General features: G+C 40.4%; 1 protein-coding gene across 2 annotated transcripts in view; it reads right to left on the reverse strand.

Annotated features, from left to right (window-relative positions):
• rngtt (RNA guanylyltransferase and 5'-phosphatase) overlaps positions 1–22604 on the reverse strand; it is a 179583-nt gene that overhangs the window by 123816 nt on the left and 33163 nt on the right. For both annotated transcript variants that reach the window (XR_012395446.1, NM_212867.1), the window contains 5 exon segments: positions 16512–16764; positions 14561–14670; positions 13651–13752; positions 2190–2325; positions 1591–1662 (listed from right to left, as the gene is read on the reverse strand). Coding sequence is in view for 1 of the 2 variants with exons in the window: in NM_212867.1 (NP_998032.1) it covers positions 1591–1662; positions 2190–2325; positions 13651–13752; positions 14561–14670; positions 16512–16764 (673 nt within the window). In the remaining variant the exon portion in view is untranslated.

Below are 22604 nucleotides of genomic sequence, written 5' to 3' on the forward strand. Positions count from 1 at the left end.
CTGGTGTAAAAATGTGCTGAAATGAGACACTTGTGACCACTCGTGTGTCTGGTTTCTGACAAGAGCTGCTCCTGACATTTCCTCACTTTCACAAGAGAGCTCAATGAAATGCACAGAGTCGGCTGAATGAACTGACAAGAATGATCCTATCTTTGACCAGATGAAACCAGAGACCAATATATGCCCAACATATCCCCACATTTTAAGCTGTCAGGTGTCTGAAACCCCTCCTATTGTGCCTAACAACAAATTCAGCGAGTCACCCGTCAGTAAATACGTTCACATCCATATACTTACTTCCACATTCAAGTGTATCTTCTAGCATGATATGCATGTTTTTGACTGTTTGGCGCCATCTTGTGAATGAATAATAATGCGCAGGTTAGTGTATACTCCATCAGCTGTTTTAGTTTCTGTTGTGTTTTTGTCTGATTGTCTCCATCTAGTGTCTGAATAATGTGCAGGTTAGTGTATACTCCATCAGCTGTTTTAGTTTCTGTTGTGTTTTTGTCTGATTGTCTCCATCTAGTGTCTGAATAATGTGCAGGTTAGTGTATACTCCATCAGCTGTTTTAGTGTCTGTTGTGTTTTTGACTGTTTGTCTCCATCTAGTGTCTGAATAATGCGCAGGTTAGTGTATACTTCATCAGCTGTTTTAGTGTCTGTTGTGTTTTGACTGTTTGTCTCCATCTAGTGTCTGAATAATGCGCAGGTTAGTGTATACTTCATCAGCTGTTTTAGTGTCTGTTGTGTTTTGACTGTTTGTCTCCATCTAGTGTCTGAATAATGTGCAGGTTAGTGTATACTCCATCAGCTGTTTTAGTTTCTGTTGTGTTTTTGACTGTTTGTCTCCATCTAGTGTCTGAATAATGTGCAGGTTAGTGTATACTCCATCAGCTGTTTTAGTTTCTGTTGTGTTTTTGACTGTTTGTCTCCATCTAGTGGCTGAATAATGCGCAGGTTAGTGTATACTCCATCAGCTGATTTAGTTTCTGTTGTGTTTTTGTCTGTTTATCTCCATCTAGTGTCTGAATAATGCGCAGGTTAGTGTATACTCCATCAGCTGTTTTAGTTTCTGTTGTGTTTTTGACTGTTTGTCTCCATCTAGTGTCTGAATAATGTGCAGGTTAGTGTATACTCCATCAGCTGTTTTAGTTTCTGTTGTGTTTTTGACTGCTTGTCTCCATCTAGTGTCTGAATAATGCGCAGGTTAGTGTATACTCCATCAGCTGTTTTAGTGTCTGTCAGTTTAATGTTTTTGACTGTTTGTCTCCATCTTGTGACTCCATAAGGTGTTCAATGAACCACTGTAATAAACCACTATTGTTCAGATATTTTGTGTGTAAGTTTTATGTTTTGTGGCAATTATCCATGTAATAAGCAGGATAAAGTACATCCAGTCGGTTGTTTTAGCAGAATGAACTCTTCAGTCTTATAGAAGAGTGCTCCGATTTGCGTCTAGTTACTGATAAACCTGTCAGGATTTATTCTGCGATAACAACCTCCTGGATGTACTTTATCCCTAACATATCAGCTGTGCATCACTAGACAGGAGTGTGAGGTTTTTTATTGTTGCTGAAAGGCACTCACGCTAAATTTGATGATGTCATAGATGAGATAGCGTGGGACAGGCTGGCCGTTCACCTTGTCGATAATCATCTCCTGCAACACAACAGAACCATAAGAAATTCGGATCCACTTCTCATAAATATAGACATTCGAACAACTGTGTGATTAAAAAAATAGTAATAATAATATATATATATTTATTTTATTTATTTATTTTTTTTAGAAACACACAAATTGTGTCTCAATAAAAAGCAATAATAATATATTATATATCATTGAAAATGTACAATTTTAAAAAGGAGGTTTGGCACCCAACACCACCCCTAACCCCAACCGTCATTGGGTGATGAGCAAGTTGTACTAAATTGTACAAATTAGATCATACGAATTAGCCACTAAATCAAAGTTACGAATTGTCGTGAGATTGCGTTGGAAACCCACACATTTTATCCAGGACAACAACAATTTTCTGAATGACCTAATATTAATTAATATCTGAGGAACGATGCATCAGCTTTAATACTTATTTTTTACCTTTGATCAGGTAAAATGCACCCTGTGGGCCTCCATCCATGATTCCTAACCCAAATAACAGGCTTTCATATGGACAAATAACTCACCCCATCCAAAAGTGTGTTGGAAAGGTGGATGCGCAGATCCTTCCGGAAGGGAAACTCCAGGTTTTCTATGTGGAAGACAGAGTTGTCTCTGTCGATCATGTAAACTTCATTTCTCCCATCTATCAACATCATGTACCTGTAAAAACACAAGACACAGAGTGAGGATGGCTGACCTCAGACCTGCGCCACTGTGTGTAAACGAAGCATCTTCGCTTCCATTGCCTGCACTACAACAATTATCAACACAGCAAAAATCTTGGTTGTAAGGAGTTGTGAAGGGAGTGGGAAAATATAGAAACTCCTTTTTTTGTGAGAAATAGGCTAGCTTAACAGTTCCCTTAGACTTTTAGCATTTTTAAATCCATTCAGCCCATCTCTGGTTCTGGCGGGAGCACTTTTAGCTTAGCTTAGCATAGATCATTAGATCGGATTAGACCGTTAGCATCTCACTCAGAAAGTTAAAAAAAAAAAAGAGTTTCTATTGTTTTCCTATTTAAATCTCCACTCTTTTGTCGCTACATCATGTACTAATACCATTGGAAAATTGAAAAGTTGCTGTTTTCTGATATGGTTATAGGAACTAAACTCCAATTCTGGTGTAACCAAAGAACTTTGCTGCCGTACCATGGCTGAAGCAGCGCAATTAAATTACGCAACACCTGAAATTAATCCCAAGCTTGATAACTTTACAACAGTGCTGCAAATTATCATTGTACCAACAAACGTCCTTGAATATTACACAAGAATGAGAGTTTAGTTCCTATAACCACATCAGCCTGGAAAAAAAAAAAAAAACATTTAAATTTCTGTCAGTCTTTTTGCAGAATGTAACTACAAATAAGTCGAGTTTTAACTAGGAAAATGATCAAAACTCTTTTTTTAATGAGATGCTAATGGTCTAATCTGATTCAATTAGTTATGCTAAGCTATGCTAAAAGTGGTGGACCCCCACACGATTCAGAATGAAAACCAGCAAATGACCAAAACACTGATGACCTTTTGGTGACCCTAGCATAAACCCAACAACAGCAACAGCAAAGAATCATTTCTCATTAATGAACAGGATTTAGCAGGTAACAATGGAGCAGCAGCTTGAAGAACAGGACATAAACAACCCTGGACAGATTTAGCAGCTCTTCTCTGTTTACTGCTGCAGAAAAACAGAAGAATCGCTGATTGAGAGCATACGTCCCGGCGGCACTGGCACTGCAGGAATTGATGAGCTGCAATGATTAACCATAATGCCTTGTTTCATGTGGTTCACTTCCATCATGAAATAAAGTTAAACACTTTTCATAATGGGTTGAATTAAAGCAAGGGAAAGAGAGCCAGGTGAGGTGAAATGTAAGAATCACTGCAGGGGTGTTCACTTCAGATATGTTTCAAGCTCGGAAGATAACGTTAAGATGATCATCTCCAGAACTGGACATGAAAAGAGGCTCGGCGATAGCAGACGGATCAAACTAGAGGGGCTTAAGTTTGGGGAAATAATCTGAGGCAGGATGTAAAATAGCTTTATAACAGTCCTGAGAAACTGAATGTATAAAATATCCATGAACATCAGCATCACGGGAGGTGTTGGTATTGAAAAAGACTGCATCAAAGAAATACAGGAGGCTCTTGAACATATATTTGAAAAAGATATACCTCTAGAAAGTAAATTGTTATATTTTGGCTGTGTGGATCCAGATATGGTAACGGCAGACAATAAATACCTTAAGCGTGCTCTCATGGCTGCCAGCAAAAAAGCAATCACGCAAATGGCTACAGAAAGAGCGACCAACCGTTAGTAATTGGATAGACGCAACTACTGAGATCTATACAATGAAAAAAATCACCTTTGTTGTCAATTTAAAGAAAGATATATTCCTGAGAAAATGGAGGAAATGGGTTGAATATATTTTCGTTAGAAGACCTGACTTTATTGCTGTAAATGAATAGAAGATGATGCTCTGATAGATAAATATATGCTAATGCATGTACATGTATATGGTTACACTTACTCATATTATAATGTGTCCCAGGCCCGGATTGGCTAATCGGGAGGACCGGGAGAATTCCCGGTGGGCCGGTCCGTTTTTTGGCCGCGAGGGCCGGTGTCCCTAGTTCCAGAATCTGTTGCTCTCAGCAGTCACACTTTTTAAAAATAATTTATTTATTTACTTGACCACAGCCTTCTTATTCATTATTTTACCGCAGCTCTGCTCTTTTTATCTATTTTCTCGTAGCCTCGTGAGCAGGATGCAGCCTGCAGGTTAATGATGATATAACTAGATAAGTCACCATTCACCGTACAGCTGTTGTGGTACAGTGGTTAGTACGATTAGATAATGACGCGGCCAACCTGGGTTCGGTCCTTGTCTGAGTAACAAATTTTTTTTTTTTCATTTTTATTGTTAAGACATAATACTGTAAGGGTTGTTGAACATATGAAGTTCTAAAAGAGCTGTTTTCTCAAAAAAAAGGCGTGATAGTGTAATTAGAAACTGAATTGGAAATAACCTTATTTTAATATAGTCAGTGGTGAACTGAGGTGGGCCGGTCTGAGGCTTGAAACTCCAGGGCTGAAAAAGAGTCCCACTCCGGCCCTGATGTGTCCCCATGTGTATAATGAAGACGGCCACTTGAGATTACTCTTGAAGGAACTATATTATGACATGTGTTCAAACCCTGGATGTAAATAGTGTTTTAGCTTTCATTTATTTTTGATTATTGTATTTTTATTTTATCTTTTTCCTATTATTATTTTTTTTTCTTCTCTCTTTATGCTGTTTTTCACTTGATAATTTACAAAATTTGAGTACTACTGTGTAGTAAATACACCTGACAATAATGCACGTAATTTTTATACCACCTAAGTTCACATACTGAGATACCAATGTACCTTGAAATGCTGTATGACTGTACTCAATTGTATGTTCAAAATAAACAAAGTTACAAAAAAAGAAAAAGACTGCATCATCAAACCTGAAGATGCTCTGATCCAATGCTGAGATCATATATGTGAAGGATAATCAACGGCTTGCCGTGCGTTAAAGGAGTTTAACGCAAGACGTGGAAGCCTCCGCAAAGTGCATTAGAATCCTTTAAGGCACGGAAAGCTGTTGATTATCACTTATTCCATGGTCATTTGCCAAGGTAGGCGTAAGTTGAAATAAGTTTTGCTTTCTGCAAGGCAATATTCGTACAGATTTTTGTCAGTTTTTACATGTTAGATTTTCTAGTCCCTCCACTGAATCAGCTGTGACAGGCTGACAAAGGGGGAGGGAGGGAGAGAGAGAAAGAGAGAGGGCATGTGCGTGCTGTTTATACCTGTTAATATTAAGATGCGATTTCATCAATCCAATCACAGGTGGACATATAAGACATTCCCAGTCGTATCTGGAGTGTGTTTCATGTCCCACATGTTTCTATTGTCTACTTTCTACCAGTTCTCTGATGAGGGAGGATTTGTATATTAGCTTTCTCTTAACATTACCTTTAATGCTGCGAAAGCTGGGCTACCTATAGCAAAATGTACATTTCATAATCAACATATAAATCTTATTAAAGTACCATATCAATTAAATACGCTTTAGGAATATGTTACGCATTGGCTAATGAAATTAAAGATAATTTATTTCCTATCAACTTTAAGCCTTCACACTTTAATTTCAACATGCTGTTTTAATATAAATCCCTTTAACAAGTCTTTAGGAACATCTAAAGTAAATAAATCGTGTTATTATGCCTCTTTCCAATCAAAGTGTTAGGCTAGGCTAACTGATCTTGTGGAACTGATCGTTACAAAAAGATTGCTGCTTTAAGTAGAATTACATTACGAATATTTAAACACTTTAATCTATACACATGAAATAAAACATTCACAAAGCTGTATCTTATGAAATGCTAAAAAATTCTGCTCATTTAAAATAAGTAGTTTGAACAAAAATCACAAGTGAATTTTAGCATAAATTCAATGAAACTGCCCACTGCCGACAGCATAGAAATGAAGCACTGCTCATTCAGACGTCACCCTCAAACCAAGAAACTTTCTGTTGGCATTTAACTCACATGACTGCAAGTAAATCTGTGTAAAATAATGAATAATCACTCATCAAACTGATTTCTAATTATTGTTTTACAAATAAAACAACGCGGCCTAATAATAGCCTACAGAAGTCTGATGAGTCTGTATACTTGACCGAAGTACATTAGCAGGTGTACGGCTTATTCTGCAATGCGTTAAATTCAATCTGTCTGGCAAACTAATTAACACTTAGTCCCCGCTTCACAGATCATTTGGCAAATCAGCAGGCTATAATTCAGAGGGCAACGGTATCAAATATTAAATATAGCATTTACATGTATAGTAAGCTAGCCTACGTTGTCTACACTTACTAGTAATTGGTGCTGCAGCAGTGCACACACACATATATAGTGCATATGAAGACACTTCATTAAAGAGACAGCTCACCCAAAAATAAAAATTCTGTCATCTTTTACTCATCCCCCACCTACTGTGAACACAAAATATGATACCTGTGACTTCCATAGTATTTGTTTTCCCCATTCCCACTTTATTTTAAGGTTCAATTCTTGCTATTAATCAACCATTGACCATGACTTTTGCCTAATTTGCTGCTAATTAATAGTTATGAACATAGTAGTTAGGCTTATGTATTGGTCTATAGTATATGTTTTGCAGAGTGGATCCATTTCCAGCTGCAACCCAGTACTGGGAAACACCCATACACGCTTATTTACACACACACACACTCATACACTACGGACAATTTAGTTGATCAATTCCCCAATAGCGAATGTGTTCAGACTGTGGGGGAAACTGGAGCACCCGGAGGAAACCCACGCCAACATGGGGAGAACATGCAAACTCCACACAGAAACGCCAACTGACCCAGCCGGGACTCGAACCACCAGTTAAAAGCTCTGTTTGCAACAGTATTGTCTCTTTGCGGAGCTGAAGTTAGGACTTGCGTTCACGTTTGCGTTCAGCATTTGTACACGTCATTATGCACTATTGACCTTTCAGATGTGGATGAAGGTGTCTTTTGGGAAATATGCGAGAAATCCCAGTCACGTACTGCTACTCTGAGCAGCGCACCGGGAACACTTCACGCTTTAGTAAATAGAGCTGTTTCTCTCAAATGTCAACAGTGTCAAAATAAAAAGAGGAGAAAAGAAAACTGTGTGGGGGGGGTTGAAGACTTTTAGGAATCAGAAGCCTTTCACACACACACACACATATATATGTATACATGGATATTCTGAAGAGGCTGATCGCTTCAGAATATGAACGATTGATTTCTGGGCTCCTGTAGAATTACAGAAGAAAAATGAATTACTGCATGGTGCAAAACAGAGCCTGGGTGAGCGTTAAATCAAATGACTTCGGCTGTCATGAAAAGAACTCATCACTCGGCTGAAAACTTAATAAAAGCCTTTAACACTGCATAGTTTAAACTGTACAAATCCCAATCACAACACTGACAACTGATTCATTTCAACAACACAATACAACCAAAAACATGTCATCGCTCGCATAATGATGTTATTCGTAACATTTTTTTAAGGTTATTTTCCCCCGAAAAAAGATTTTCTGCATGTGAATGTCATGATGACCAGGGATCTAACCCTCGTCTGGTTCTGGAGCTGCTCATGTACTGATTACATGGACTATATATACAGCACACACACTCACAGACTATGCTGAGTCTTGTTGCTTTTACACCCTGTAACATTATGCAGGGTTTCCCGGTTTAGTCTCTCCGTGTTTTGACCCTCGCCTTCTTTGATTGTTTATTCTGCTGGATTATCGACAGCCTGCCTGTTACCTGACCTTACTTCTGGATCTCCTTGTATGTACCTGTTTGCTCCTGTCTTTGACCATTGCCTGTCTGACTACTCTGAATAAAGCCTGCATTTGAATCCTCTCTCTGTTGTCATCCGTCTCCCTTGTGGTTACAGTGAACATAGGAAAAATATATTTTAAAGATGCTAAGTTTAAAGGGTTCTCTAGGTATAGTATATGGTGTTGGTAAGTAAAACAAATATCTTTTTTTATATGCTCATTTGTTGGCCCAAGAATCAGAAGCTCTATATTGACCATATTTGGAAGGGTCAAGCATATTAGGTTCTGCTGCAACAGCTCTCTGTGCTCTTTCTCTCTTTCACACACAGAGTTTTTCAGAAGTTTTCCACACAAACGTGATTTACTAAAGTTTACTAGACCCCTAAGTTTTTTACAATTTCTTTAGTGATTTTGTGGTGGTACAAAAAATTCAGCTAATCAGAATCGAGAACCAGACTGAACTTTGGTATATATATATATATATATATATATATATATATATATATATATATATATATATATATATATATATATATATATATACACTCAGCTAACGGCTGGGCCACCGTGGAGTAATAGGGGTGGAAGGGGGGATTCTGAGGAGACTGAAGTGGAAAACTCTGGTTATTTAGTATTCATCTGATTGGTGCAATATGTGGAGCTGAATGCAGTAACAGCTGGGGTCAATCATAAGCATGTGACCCTCTCGAAATTAGTTTATAAATAAACCGCACATGCTTATAAGTCAAAAATCTAGCATTTGTAACTGTATTGATAAACTTTTTACTAATGTCTATTAATGTTTATGATGAACCAACAATTCTTTAACATACTCTAAATAAGTGAAGTTTCATAAACTAATTTCGAGAGGAGCATGTGATATGATTGTGCACTGCTGGCCACTCATCCGTAATCAGTAATAATCCAATCCGAGTGATCCTAGTTTACTATAAATGGATCCCTTTCTCCTTATTGCTTATCTTCATTTTGGAAGAATCCCCCCTTCCACCCCATCTCCCCCTTTTCCTCCCCTTTCTTATGCCTAGTTCACACTAAAGGATTTTAAGCCTGATTTGAGCCCAATTTGGAAGTTAATGAGCTCGCCGACAGATCGGGCTGTGATCGGGAAGAAATCTGCGGGTGCTCGGCGCTCGCAGCTCTTTATGTGTGAACTACTGAACAACGCATCAATGAGGCTCGATGACGCGTCGCCGACACCTCGCAGACGGAAATCCAACATTTAGCATGCTAAATATTTCAGAGCAGTCGGCCGACTCAACCCCACGTGTGGTGAGATGTAGTGACGAGCTGCAGCCAATGAGAGAGCATATCAGCATGAGCTGACCGCCTGTGTGTTCAGCAGAAACATCTGTGATTGGTCAGAATGGGCATCAACGCACTCGCTTCATTCTGCGTTAGCACAGACATGAGAGTAGGATATATTAACAGTGGAACTAGAATTCTGTAACTATTAGAATTACCATACTGCTCATTCTGACCGTTCTCATATAAAACGCCATATTGTCACAACATATTTACATTCAAAGCTATTATTGAGATATTAAAATTAAGCTTTAAATGTCTGGCATCATATTTAATGACACCATTACCCTAAAAATATAATCTTTTTTGGTAATACAGCCTATAAATATGTAGTTAAGATACTAAAACACTTAAAGGTCTTGGCTTTCATTTTCACTTTCAAACAGGAGCTATTTCACAGCACAGAATAAGCTGTTTTTAAAGATATCTGAAGTAAATTGATGTTTTTGCCATCAGAAAGTTTTGTTTATGTTAGCAGGAAGTTGCTAGGCAAGAAAATGCACACATATTTAAAGTCACAGTGAAAAGTATTAGACATGCATGCAGTCATTAAGACCAATATGGTAATTTAAGGCAGAAATGCTCAGTTCTTTACTGTTTTGTAATAAAAAAAAATAACAATGTCAGAAAGAAATACACTGATAGTTAGAAAACGGCAGGGTGTTATAAATATGTTAGTTTTATTTCAAAGAGTTATAAAATTACAAAAATTAAAAACTCTCGGTGTATCTATCCACTCGAACCTTGCAGCTGAGTGATTAATCCGCTGATGAATCAGCTGATTTGACGATGTTTTTAAATGCTTTCTCCAAAGCTTGAAACTCTGTCAGTGATGTAATCCGCACACAAGCAGCCAATAGTGTTCAGCTTTTTCTGACGACTCCTCCCTCAAAATTTCATTGGCTGTGGTTTGGTAGCTTGAATGAACTGATGGGGAATGAGTTGTTGTCAGATCATGTAGTGTGTGACCCCCTCTTGTGGATCGTTCACAGAGTGTCGCGTAGTGTGAACACCACAGAGATTAAAAAACACAAAGTCAGGTCATGTAGTGTGAACGGCACAGCAATCTGCTGATGTTTAAAATCCTGTGGTGTGAACTAGGCTTAAAGGGGGAACTATCTAGACCTACCTGATCCCGGATCCCCTGATATGCTTATTGACCGGGCGGTAGCCCTGGGCTCAAATATCTCAGAGCTCAGGGTTCTCTCCCAGGACAGCATGCCAAACCTGCTATAAATGCCAAGCATAGCTAAGTGGGAACTCTTGAAATCCTTCATAATGTGGAGTTATTATAAAGCGTAACTCAAAAACCTATATAGGCAGACGTCACACAGCGCGCGCAGGGCTACAGTGATGCATTCTAAAATGATGGCCACATATTTATTCATTTTTTTTACCTAAAAAGTAGAGTGAAAGGGTAAATTCACTTTAATTCACTGCACATCACCTTATTAACACAAGTATCAAACATGTAAATGTGTACACTGCTGCATGTGATGTAGAATTGTTCACTGGCACATTCGATTCAGGTTAGGACCATGATCAGTTCACACTGGAAGTCTGATAATGGCCTCATTTAAAACATCAATTTAAATAGAACATGTATATTTAGAAAAATCAGACGTGCAACAATCTGAATTAAGTGCTAAGACTGAGATTGCGTTGACTGTTGTCTTTTGCCTTGAGCTCCCTTATTATCCTGTCGTCTGGTGATTATTAGAGAGGCTCTGCTGGACGTCCCCAGAGAGAAAGCTTTAGAAACATACACACACACATACACACACACACACACACACACACACAAACACACACAAACACACACAAACACACACAAACACACACAAACACACACGCACACACACACACACACACACACACACACACACACACACAAACACGGTGATACTTTGTAATCCCTGAGTGGCCAAAGCTCAGGATAACAGGCTTGTTAGAACAGATCTCCATTTAAAGAGATCAGCCTGGTCTTTTACACATCTCCACCATGCATTTCCCATCAAAAAGCTGCAGCTGTTCTGCTCAACTTTCAGCTGAGTTTGGGATCACTATGACACACCAACCAGCTCATTCAATGCTGCCAGGGCACGAAACATTCAGTGAGGTGCCAACTGCGGTGTTCTTCTGAGCAGATCCGTCTTCGGGACGAGTGTTTAATGATGTTATGTTCATGCAGACCTTTGATTCGCGGGTTTGAGAGCGTGAGCCAGCAGGAGTGAAGAGAGAGAGAGAGCGTTCGCATCATTACAGCAGACAAGCTCAAGCAGAGCTGTCGAAAGATGACCTGGACATCATTAAATGGTCCTCTATGAGCATTATAGACTCCAGAATTACAGACACCACGCAAGAGAATTAAGATGAAGATCATATGATGGGGAGCTGCAGAATCAAAACTATGATCCTGATTTCATCTCATGCAAGCAGCAGTGTTATTGGCACTAAATAACACCATTTAATACATAACCATTAATTACAATAACTTATATTGTAGGTAGGTAGGTGTCTGTGTCGTGTGCGGCTGTAGGTGTCTGTGCGGCTGTAGGTGTCTGTGCGGCTGTAGGTAGTTATGCGGCTGTAGGTGTCTGTGCGGCTGTAGGTAGTTATGCGGCTGTAGGTGTCTGTGTGGCTGTAGGTGTCTGTGCGGCTGTAGGTGTCTGTGTGGCTGTAGGTGTCTGTGCGGCTGTAGGTAGTTATGCGGCTGTAGGTGTCTGTGCGGCTGTAGGTAGTTATGCGGCTGTAGGTGTCTGTGTGGCTGTAGGTGTCTGTGCGGCTGTAGGTGTCTGTGTGGCTGTAGGTGTCTGTGTGGCTGTAGGTGTCTGTGCGGCTGTAGGTGTCTGTGCGGCTGTAGGTGTCTGTGCGGCTGTAGGTAGTTATGCGGCTGTAGGTGTCTGTGCGGCTGTAGGTAGTTATGCGGCTGTAGGTGTCTGTGTGGCTGTAGGTGTCTGTGCGGCTGTAGGTGTCTGTGTGGCTGTAGGTGTCTGTGCAGCTGTAGGTAGTTATGCGGCTGTAGGTGTCTGTGCGGCTGTAGGTGTCTGTGCGGCTGTAGGTAGTTATGCGGCTGTAGGTGTCTGTGTGGCTGTAGGTGTCTGTGCGGCTGTAGGTAGTTATGCGGCTGTAGGTGTCTGTGCGGCTGTAGGTGGCTATGTGGCTGTAGGTGTCTGTGCGGCTGAAGGTAGCTATTCGGCTGTAGGTGTCTGTGCGGCTGTAGGTGGCTATGTGGCTGTAGGTGTCTGCGCGGCTGTAGGTAGCTATGCGGCTGTAGGTGTTTGTGCGGCTGTAGGTGGCTATGCCGCTGTAGGTGGCTATGTGGCTGTAGGTGTCTGTGTCGTGTGCGACTGTAGGTGTCATGTGCGACTGTAGGTGTCTGTGCGGCTGTAGGTGGCTATGCAGCTGTCTGTGCGGCTGTAGGTGGTTATAGGGCTGTAGGTGGCTGTGTCATGTGCGACTGTAGGTGGCTGTGTCATGTGCGACTGTATGTGTCTGTGTCATATGCGGCTGTAGGTGTCTGTGCGGCTGTAGGTGGCTATGAGACTGTAGGTAGCTATGGGACTGTAGGTGTCTGTGCGGCTGTAAGTGGCTATGCGGCTGTAGGTGTCTGTGTGGCTGTAGGTGTCTGTGCGGCTGTAGGTAGCTATGCGGCTGTAGGTGTCTGTGCGGCTGTAGGTGGCTATGCGGCTGTAGTAGGCTATGTGGCTGTAGGTGGCTGTGTCGTGTGCGACTGTAGGTGTCTGTGCGACTGTAGGTGTCTGTGCGGCTGTAGGTAGCTATGCGGCTGTAGGTGGCTATGCGGCTGTAGGTGGCTGTGGCTGTAGGTGTCATGTGCGACTGTAGGTGTCTGTGCGGCTGTAGGTGGCTATGCAGCTGTCTGTGCGGCTGTAGGTGGTTATGCGGCTGTAGGTGTCTGTGTCATGTGCGGCTGTAGGTGTCTGTGCGGCTGTAGGTGGCTATGCGACTGTAGGTGGCTGTTTCGTGTGCGACTGTAGGTGTCTGTGTTGTGTGTGTGACTGTAGGTGACTGTTGTGTGTGACTGTAGGTGTTTATGATGTGTGTGACTGTAGGTGTCTGTGTCATGTGCGACTAGATAACTGTTGTGTGCGACTGTAGGTGTCTGTGTTGTGTGTGACTGTAGGTGTCTGTTGTGTGTGACTGTAGGCGTCTGTGTCATGTGCGACTAGATGACTGTCGTGTGTGACTGTAGGTGTCTGTGTTGTGTGTGACTTTAAATGACTGTCGTGTGTGTGTGTGTGTGTGTCAAGGTGTCTTTACACTCACCGTGTGCCGTCTGCTTTCCAGCTGACTTTATACCCATTCTGCTCCAGCATGCGAATGTTCTTGCGGTCCATCGATACCGGTTGAGCACCAGGAAACCCAGATCTGACAGACAACCAGAAAAAACACCTGTGATAATGGGACACACTGCAGATGTGCTTTAGCTGATGTCCCCACATCAGTAAAGGCATTCCTGGCTGCAGGTTCATCAGGATAATAACTTCGGCACCTCTGCTTTTTGATTACTGGGGTACAAAATATGTTTCCCATTACTTCAGACACCCTTAAAGGCACACACGTCATGTTCTCTGGACCGTTAAGTCAGCATGAAATGAAAATTCTTCCAGTCTATTTTCAAACTGCATGCTGCTGATTTTTGTATGAACCCTGCATTTGAATCCGAGTGTTGAACATAGTCATGAAAGGATGACATTTTCACTCATTCATTTTCCTTTGGCTTAGTCCCTTATTCATCAGGGAGAATGAATCGCCAACTATTCCAGCATATGTTTTACGCAGCGGGTGCCCTTCCAGCTGCAACCCAGTACTGGGAATCACCCATACACACTCATACTCATACACTACGGCCAATTTAGTTGATCAGTTCCCCTATAGAACATGTGTTTGGACTGTAGGGGAAACCGGAGCACCCGGAGGAAACCCACGCCAACAAGGGGAGAACAAGCAAACTCCACACAGAAACGCCAGCTGACCCAGCCAGGACTCCTTCTTGCTGTGAGGCCGCAGTGCTAACCATATTTAGACACACACACTCACTAACACAGACTAACACATATATATATATATATATATATATATATATATATATATATATACACATACACACACACACACAGTCATTTACTAACGCAGAAACACTTTTACATGGACACACGTCTGTACACACACTCACCTGTCCCACTCTGAGAACTGCTGGCACTTCCTCTGGATTTCTCCGAGTTTGGGCTGTGTTGTGACTTGAGAGACTCCTTTGACAGAGACGCCTTCCAGAAACACAGCGCCCTAAAACACACACACACACACACACACACCTCAAACCGTCACTCCAGCCCACAAGACAGCTGATACACTCCCAGTCATGAGCCTTATCCTTATCTGTGAAGTTGGGAGATTTTGTTTTTCTGAGATATAAACAGTTGAAGTCAGAATTATTCGCCCCCCTGTTTATTTTCCCCTAATTTCTGTTTAACAGAGAGCAGATTATTTCAACACATGTCTAATCATGATAGTGTTAATAACTCATCTCTAATAACTGATTTATTTTCTCTTTGTCATGATGACAGTCAATAATATTAGACTAGATATTCTTCAAGACACTAGTATTCAGCTTAAAGTCACATTTAAAGGCTTCACTAGGGTAATTAGGGTAAAGTTAGGGTAATTAGGCAAGTCTTTTTATAAATAAATAACAATGCCGGTGACTCGTGACCCCCAATATCCTCTGAGATGGTTATAAATATATAAACCTTACACACAGGCGCACACATACCAATAGGGCCAGGTCTATTCATTGTTTAAACGCCACTCTGAGACCATCCTCCATGCTCAGTTGTGGCCTGTATTGATTATTGATGTACACGAGTGCCGTAAAGGTATCAGAAAGTTTAACCTGCAGCCATAATATCAATGTGCTGTCTCAATGTATTTTAATTCATTTAAAATTTAGTGTCCCGCTATAAGTATTTAGGCTTTCTACTCGATCAGGAGCTTTCTTTCAAAGAACACATAGCAAATTTGGTTAGGAAATTGAGAGTTAAGCTCGGATTTTACTATCGAAATGCATCCTGCTTTTCTCTTAAAGCTCGCAAACATTTGGTGTCTGCAACATTTTTACCCTTGATTGACTATGGTGATGTTTTATATATGCATGCTTCAAACAAATGTCTTCAGCCTTTACTCCATCTATCACAGTGCTCTAAGGTTTGTTACAGGCTTGGCATTGTGAACTGTATGCCAAAGCTGAGTGGCCTTCTCTGTATGTAAGAAGGTACACCCATTGGATGACTCTGGTCTACAAGGCTCTTCTGGGACTGGTGCCTTCATACCTATGTTCCCTTCTCCATAAGTCTAAAAGCTAGTATGCCCTACGCTCAAGTGAAGCTTATCATTTGACTGTTCCCCGGGTTCGAACTGAAATCGGGAAGCGAGCCTTTAGTCATGCCGCCCGCTCATCCTGGAATACTCTTCAGTCTGAACTAAAGATATCTGAGCTCATCCCAATGACATCGTTTCTCTCTATCCTTTTTACCAAACAACAACAGTCCATTTCTCAATGTATGTGTTTTTAATATATTGCAATGTGGTAAAGCGGGAAAACTGAACTGTATTTTTATATAATATCAATTTTATATTTATTACTAATATTATTACATTTTTATTTATTTTTTTTATTTATAAATCGTGTGTTGCAGACCTCTTGGCCAGGTCACCCTTGTAAATGAGATCTTGATCTCAATGGGTTTTTATCAGGTTAAATAAAGAAACATATAATGTGCACACCCCAGAGGTCGCAAAAAAATGTACACTGTTTTGCTTCTGTAGGTTATGGATAAAATATGGTAAGAGCAAAAGTTTCATAAAATGAATGAATGAATTTATTAAAATGTCCCACGACCCCCCCGGGGGGGTCCCGAGCCCTACTTTGGGAACCCCTGCTGTAGACAATCCAAAACTAATATTGCTTAAGGGGGCTAATAACATTGACCTTAAAATGGTTTAAAACAATAAAAACTGCTTTTATTCTAGCCGAAATAAAACCAACAAGACTTTCTCCAGAAGAACAAATATTAGAGGAAATACTGTGAAAATTTCCTTGTAACGCTTCTTTTTCAAACGCATCTCACCAGTTTGAGTCTCTCCTTCTTCTTCTTGCTCTGCCCGGTGTGAGATGAGCTGGGCTCGGAGGCCGGAGCGCTGGCACTGCCGTCTTCCTCCCCATCCTCCTCCTCGTCTTCATCGAAGCACCACTCGGGCAGTGGCGGGGCAGCGGGAGCGTCCTCCACATCCCCGTACCGCCGGAAGAGCTCCTTCAGGTAGTCTCCTTTATAGATGCCTGGCGGACGAGCCTGAGCGAACGCTGCCACAGCCGCCTCGATGCTGAAAATCACAACACACAGCACTCTTAGCAGTTAACAGAGAAATGTAGATTTTAGATGCTAATGGTCTAATCTGAATCAATGACTTATGCTAAGCTAAGCTAAAAATGCTTCCGTCGGACCCACAGATCAGTTGAATGGACTCAAAAATCATGGAATGGATTTCTAGAGTGTCAGAATCAGCACACTTATCTGATGATGGTCAAATAATGTAATTTCAGGAGTAAAGATGAAAATTCAGTTAATAAAGAAGGAAAATACAGTTAATAAAAGGTAATAAACAATGATAGAGGTGTGAACCTATACTGGTCTAACGGTTCGGTTACGATTATCATGCCATCAATTCTGTTCAATTTGATATTGTAATGAGGTTCACGGCCCTTTGGCCGCCGGGAAGGAGGCGGAGAACCGACGCAGTTTTAAAATGATTTATTAATAACAGTGACGGCAGCTCCTCACGGAGGCTGCCGTCTAAACCAAAACAAACTGAAAGTAAAAGTAAAATATGTCCAGGCCCGGTCCTCTCTCGGCTTCCTCTGCCATCATTCCTCCTTTTATTGTCCAGAGCTCCTTCCGTGGGATCCGAGGCAGGTGCGCACCGCAGGTGTATCCACTCACGGGGTGGCCTCACTCCGTTCCCACGGCTCTCGGCCACGCCCCCTCGCCACAGATATCTCGGTGCATCATGATGCATTGACGATGCTTTCCATACACAGTGTTATATTTTGGGGGGAGGCTATAACAAGGTGTCTGTATGAACACCGACACACAGCACCACACTGTCTCTCATCCACACACATACACAAACATAGACAGCAACAAACAAACACACATGCGCACACACTTAAGCCCTCGCAATGTGCGTTTAGCCGGGACAGTTCGTGCTGAGTGTAGCAAAAAAACGAAAAAATTAAATAAAAAAAATTTTAAAAAAAGAAGCACTTTACCGACGGTCCCTTACTGAGAGCTCCCCTCAGCGCGAGCTCTCCCGGCTAAACGCATATTGCGAGGGCTCAAACGGAGCAGTGCTCGTAATGTCGAGCGAAAAGAAAAGAAAGACAGCTGTGAAACATAACCAGCTTTGTCTTTTTGTAGGAAACACACTTTAGATCTTTTTAGGGTACGAGGTTTATGGGTTATTGCCGTCTATAACTGAATGCGTGTCAGGTATATCGAAAGCAAAACCAACATAACCGCGCTCATTTCTAGCGCCCCCCTGGATGTACAGCGCCCTTAGCATTTGCCTATACTGCCTACAGCCACAGGTTGGCCCTGAGTTGGCTCCTGACTGTTGTAAATACCCACGCTCACCTCCCTCACGACAGAGCGCATAGGAGATAAATGACGTCAGTACATAATAACCGGTTATGATTATTACTGAACCGATACCGAATTGTCCGCATTTGCATTGCGGTGCACTGAAGAAACAATTAATTTTGACACCCCTAAACAATGATTTTACTGAAATAGAAAAAAACGTTGTTTTTTTTTTCTTCCTTTAGTCTTAAAAGAAAGTTTTGAGCGAGATGCTAATGGTCTAATCTGATTCAATGATCTATGCTAAGCTAAGCTAAAAGTGCTCCCGTCAGACTCTGAGATCGGCTGTATGGATTAAAAAACTCTTCACTCTAGGAGAGCTGTAAAATTAGCGTAATTCCAAAAACAGTGAAGTGTTGTTTTTAAACTTGAGAAAATCAAACACAGCGTAACACCAAGAACAGCACAAGATCTACAAGAAAATTACAACAATTAACACCTCTCCTCCTCAAGACAACCAATCTTTTCAACTATTAGCATGCTTGAGTGAACGTAATGAAGTATTGATTGGGTTTATAAACTCTGCAGAAGTTCTCGTACTGTTGCACATCCACTGCTGTTGCTTCAGGGCCCAAGATATGGATCCTAGTGGTGACCTGAAACTACATCAAAACTGATCATTAAACCCCAGTTCGCCTTCATAGTATATTTCTCAGTTGTGTTTTAAGTGTGGGGTTGATATCAACTCAGTGATGAATGTATTTTGGGACTTTGACAGAGTCAAAATGTACTGGAAAGAGATTCACACAATTATTGAGAGAATAATTGGAAAGATATTTGTAATGTCCCTCATGATTTCCTCCTGAATTGCACTGTGGAACTTTGTCTTGATTGGAATAAAGAATGTGCACTGCACGGATGTTTTGTATTACTTTTGTTATACCAAAATATGTGTCGTATTATTATGATCAACTGATTAGGAACCTTGTACTTGAGCCAGACGACACTTTTAGCAGTGGAATGTTTGACTTCTGTTTTACACCAAAGCTCTGAGGCGTTTCTGTGGATCTGAGCCTTGGTGTAAGGAACACTACATAATCAAGAGAAGAAATGAAATTACGCAGCATCTGAAAATAGTACTAAATAAAAATATAAATAAATAAAAGAAATGCACTCTGTAATATCATTTGAAGCACTTGAGGGAGAGTAAACAGTTTTCATCTTTGGGTGAAAAACGCCTAAAGTATTAGTGTCGATGAATTACAAAGACATTTAATACACATTTTAATATACATTTGGCTCAGAAAGCATTTTGAAAGACACACTGAATTTTGCCACAAATATTACACACTATTATTATTATTATTATTTTAACCTTACTGACCCCACACTATTAAATGGTACTGCGTGTATATAAAGTTCTGTCTAACTCATGTACGTCTTCCTTTGAGAGTTTGAAGTGTGTGTGGGAAAAAGATTTAGGTCACAAAGTTGAAGATACAGATTGGTCTGAGATATGTAACAACTTGTATTCTAAATGTACCTCATTGGGCGTTCATGAGCTCAATTATAAATTCATTAACAGAGTTTATCTTACACCCTTGCGTCTGATTCATAGAAACTCCTCTGATCTTTGTTTTAACTGCAAAAAAAGGCAAAGGAACATTTCTTCACTGTTTCTGTGACAAAATCATCTCTTTTTAGAAGAAGATGCATCATTTTCTACAAGGACTCTTTCAGATAAAATTCAGTTTTTCTCTAGAATTGTATTCGTTGTATGATGGAGTAGAGAGCGTGTTGGACCCCACACCAAACACCTGTCCTAATTTTAGTCTATCTGGCAAAGAAATGTATACTTTATTGTGGTGATCCCCTCAGGTGCCTTCCTTTAAAATGTGGTTGTCTCAAGTATGTGCGTTATTTCCACTTGAGAAACTAACTTATGATATAAATCAAAAGTCAGATGATTTCTGGCAGCTATGAACACCTTTTTGGCATTACATCAATAATCTCTCCTAATTTCTACTCTATGGTGTGTGTGTGTGTATATATATATATATATATATATATATATATATATATATATATATATATATATATATATATATATATWTWTATATATATATATATATATATATATATATATATATATATATATTTATTTATATATATTTATTTTATTTTATTTATTTTTTTGCTCCTAGCCTGACTGTATTACCATGTTTACTTGTTTTTATATCTCCCTTTTATTATTTTTTACTTCCCCACTTTATGACTGAGACTGTATTTGTATGTGTTGATGTATCAAAATAACCCGACGACAAAAAAAAAATTTAAAATAAAAAAAAAAGGCACTGCATTTGAAACTAAAAAAAGGGGAAAACTGAACCTTTGCATTAATTTTCACAGTATTCCCTATATTTGTGTCTTATTATTTCGGTTAGTTTGGCGGGAATAAAAATGTTTTTGAAAAGTTTAAATGCATTATTCTAGCCAAAGTAAAATAAATATTAAGAGCAATATTATTGACCCTTTTAAGAAATATTGTTTTTGGATTGTTGCCTAATGGCATGCCTCATTCATTTTCTTGTCGGCTTAGTCCCTTTATTAATCCGGGGTTGCCACAGCAGAATGAACCGCCAACTTATCCAGCAAGTTTTACGCAGCGGAAGCCCTTCCAGCCAGAACCCATCTCTGGGAAACATCCACACACACATTCACACACACACTCATACACTACAGACAATTTAGCTTACCCAATTCACCTGTACCGCATGTGTTTGGACTGTGGGGGAAACCGGAGCACCCGGAGGAAACCCACGCGAAGGCAGGGAGAACATGCAAACTCCACACAGAAACGCCAACTGAGCCCAGGCTCGAACCAGCGACCTTCTTGCTGTCAGGTGACAGCACTACCTACTGCGCCACTGCCTCGCCCTAATGGCATGCCTAATGATCCTAACTTGCCTAATTACCCTAGTGAAGCCTTTAAATGTCACTTTAAGCTGAATACTAGTGTCATGAAGAATATCTAGTCTAATATTATGTGCTGTCATCATGACAAAGAGAAAATAAATCAGTTATTAGAGATGAGTTATTGAAGTTGTTGAGTTTAAAAATAATGCAGAGCTTCTGTGTAGATGTTCATTTTTTCATGTATTTCTTACCAACCTGCAAGCGGAGGCAATTTGTCAAACGTGACATTATTTACACACCGCTGAGCGACCTACTTGCTTCATATCTTCAGCATTTCATCATGTTACAAGCCTGCAATCACTGCACTGAATGTTCAGAAATAACTTCTGCACAGCATAGACAGTATATTACGCTTATATACTGACTGACCTCATTTTCATGTTTTGAGAAATATGAACCATATTTCCAAGGTAAACATTCATTCATTCATTTTTCCGTCGGCTTAGTCCCTATATTAATCCCGGGTCGCCACAGCGGAATGAACCGCCAACTTATCCAGCAAGTTTTTATGCAGCGGATGCCCTTCCAGCCGCAACCCATCTCTGGGAAACACCCACACACACATTCACACACACACTCTCATACACTACGGACAATTTATCCCACCCAATTCACCTGTACCGCATGTCTTTGGACTGTGGGGAAAACCGGAGCACACGAATGCAGAGAGAACATGCAAACTCCACACAGAAATGCCAACTGAGCCGAGGTTCGAACCAGCAACCCAGCTACCTTGCTGTGAGGCGACAGCACTACCTACTGCGCCACTGCCTCGCCCTTGTAAGGTAAACAACAAATTCAAAAGTAGCACGGTCAGTTTGGTGGTTTTTGCCTCTAAAAAACATCTAAAAACACTTTTAATTGTGGATTGCTGTAGCAAAGTAATGCTTTACAACTCCGATGAGTATCCTTGTTGCAAATTAATAAATAACTGTTCAATAATATCTATCAAAAAACAAGTTTCAGATTTGAAAACTAGAAGAGTTATGCTTTCAAATGATATAAAGTTTGTCATGATTGCTTCATGTTTACACTGTAATGTAATGGTTTAAAAATGTAACCGTAAAGGATCCCACAGGCTGCAGGGTGACAGTAAACGTGTTTTAATCTATTACTCTTCCTACGTGACCAAAGAAGTCATAAAATATATATTCAGAGGTCTTAGACCTTTCCAACGATATATAGTTTGTCATGATTAGATCAGGATTTAATTGCATAAAGGTGATGTAAACTTAAGCGCCCCAGTGGTGGACTGATGGTTAAGGGTTCTTAAAATACAGTTAAAATGTTAATCCCTGAAGTCTGCATTGGCATAACTCATTTACATATTTCTTTCGAGCACGTTCATACTGGCGCTTATGACCAGCTTTCTCTTTTGACTTAGTTTGTGAATAATAATGAGGTCATGTCGATTGGTCATGTTGATCCAGTCACAGGAAATCAATATTCATGAGCCAAGCCTCCTTTCCAAATCCCTCCTGTCAGCTAATCAGGCAGGCCTATACGGAGCGAACATTATGTACCCTAATTAATATTCATGAGCCAAGCCTTTACCGTAGCAGCATTGGTGAACTCACAACCACACATAACAAACTCAGCCTGTGCATT

Source organism: Danio rerio, chromosome 20, assembly GCF_049306965.1.
Source record: "Danio rerio strain Tuebingen ecotype United States chromosome 20, GRCz12tu, whole genome shotgun sequence".
NCBI classification, from domain to species: domain Eukaryota; kingdom Metazoa; phylum Chordata; class Actinopteri; order Cypriniformes; family Danionidae; genus Danio; species Danio rerio.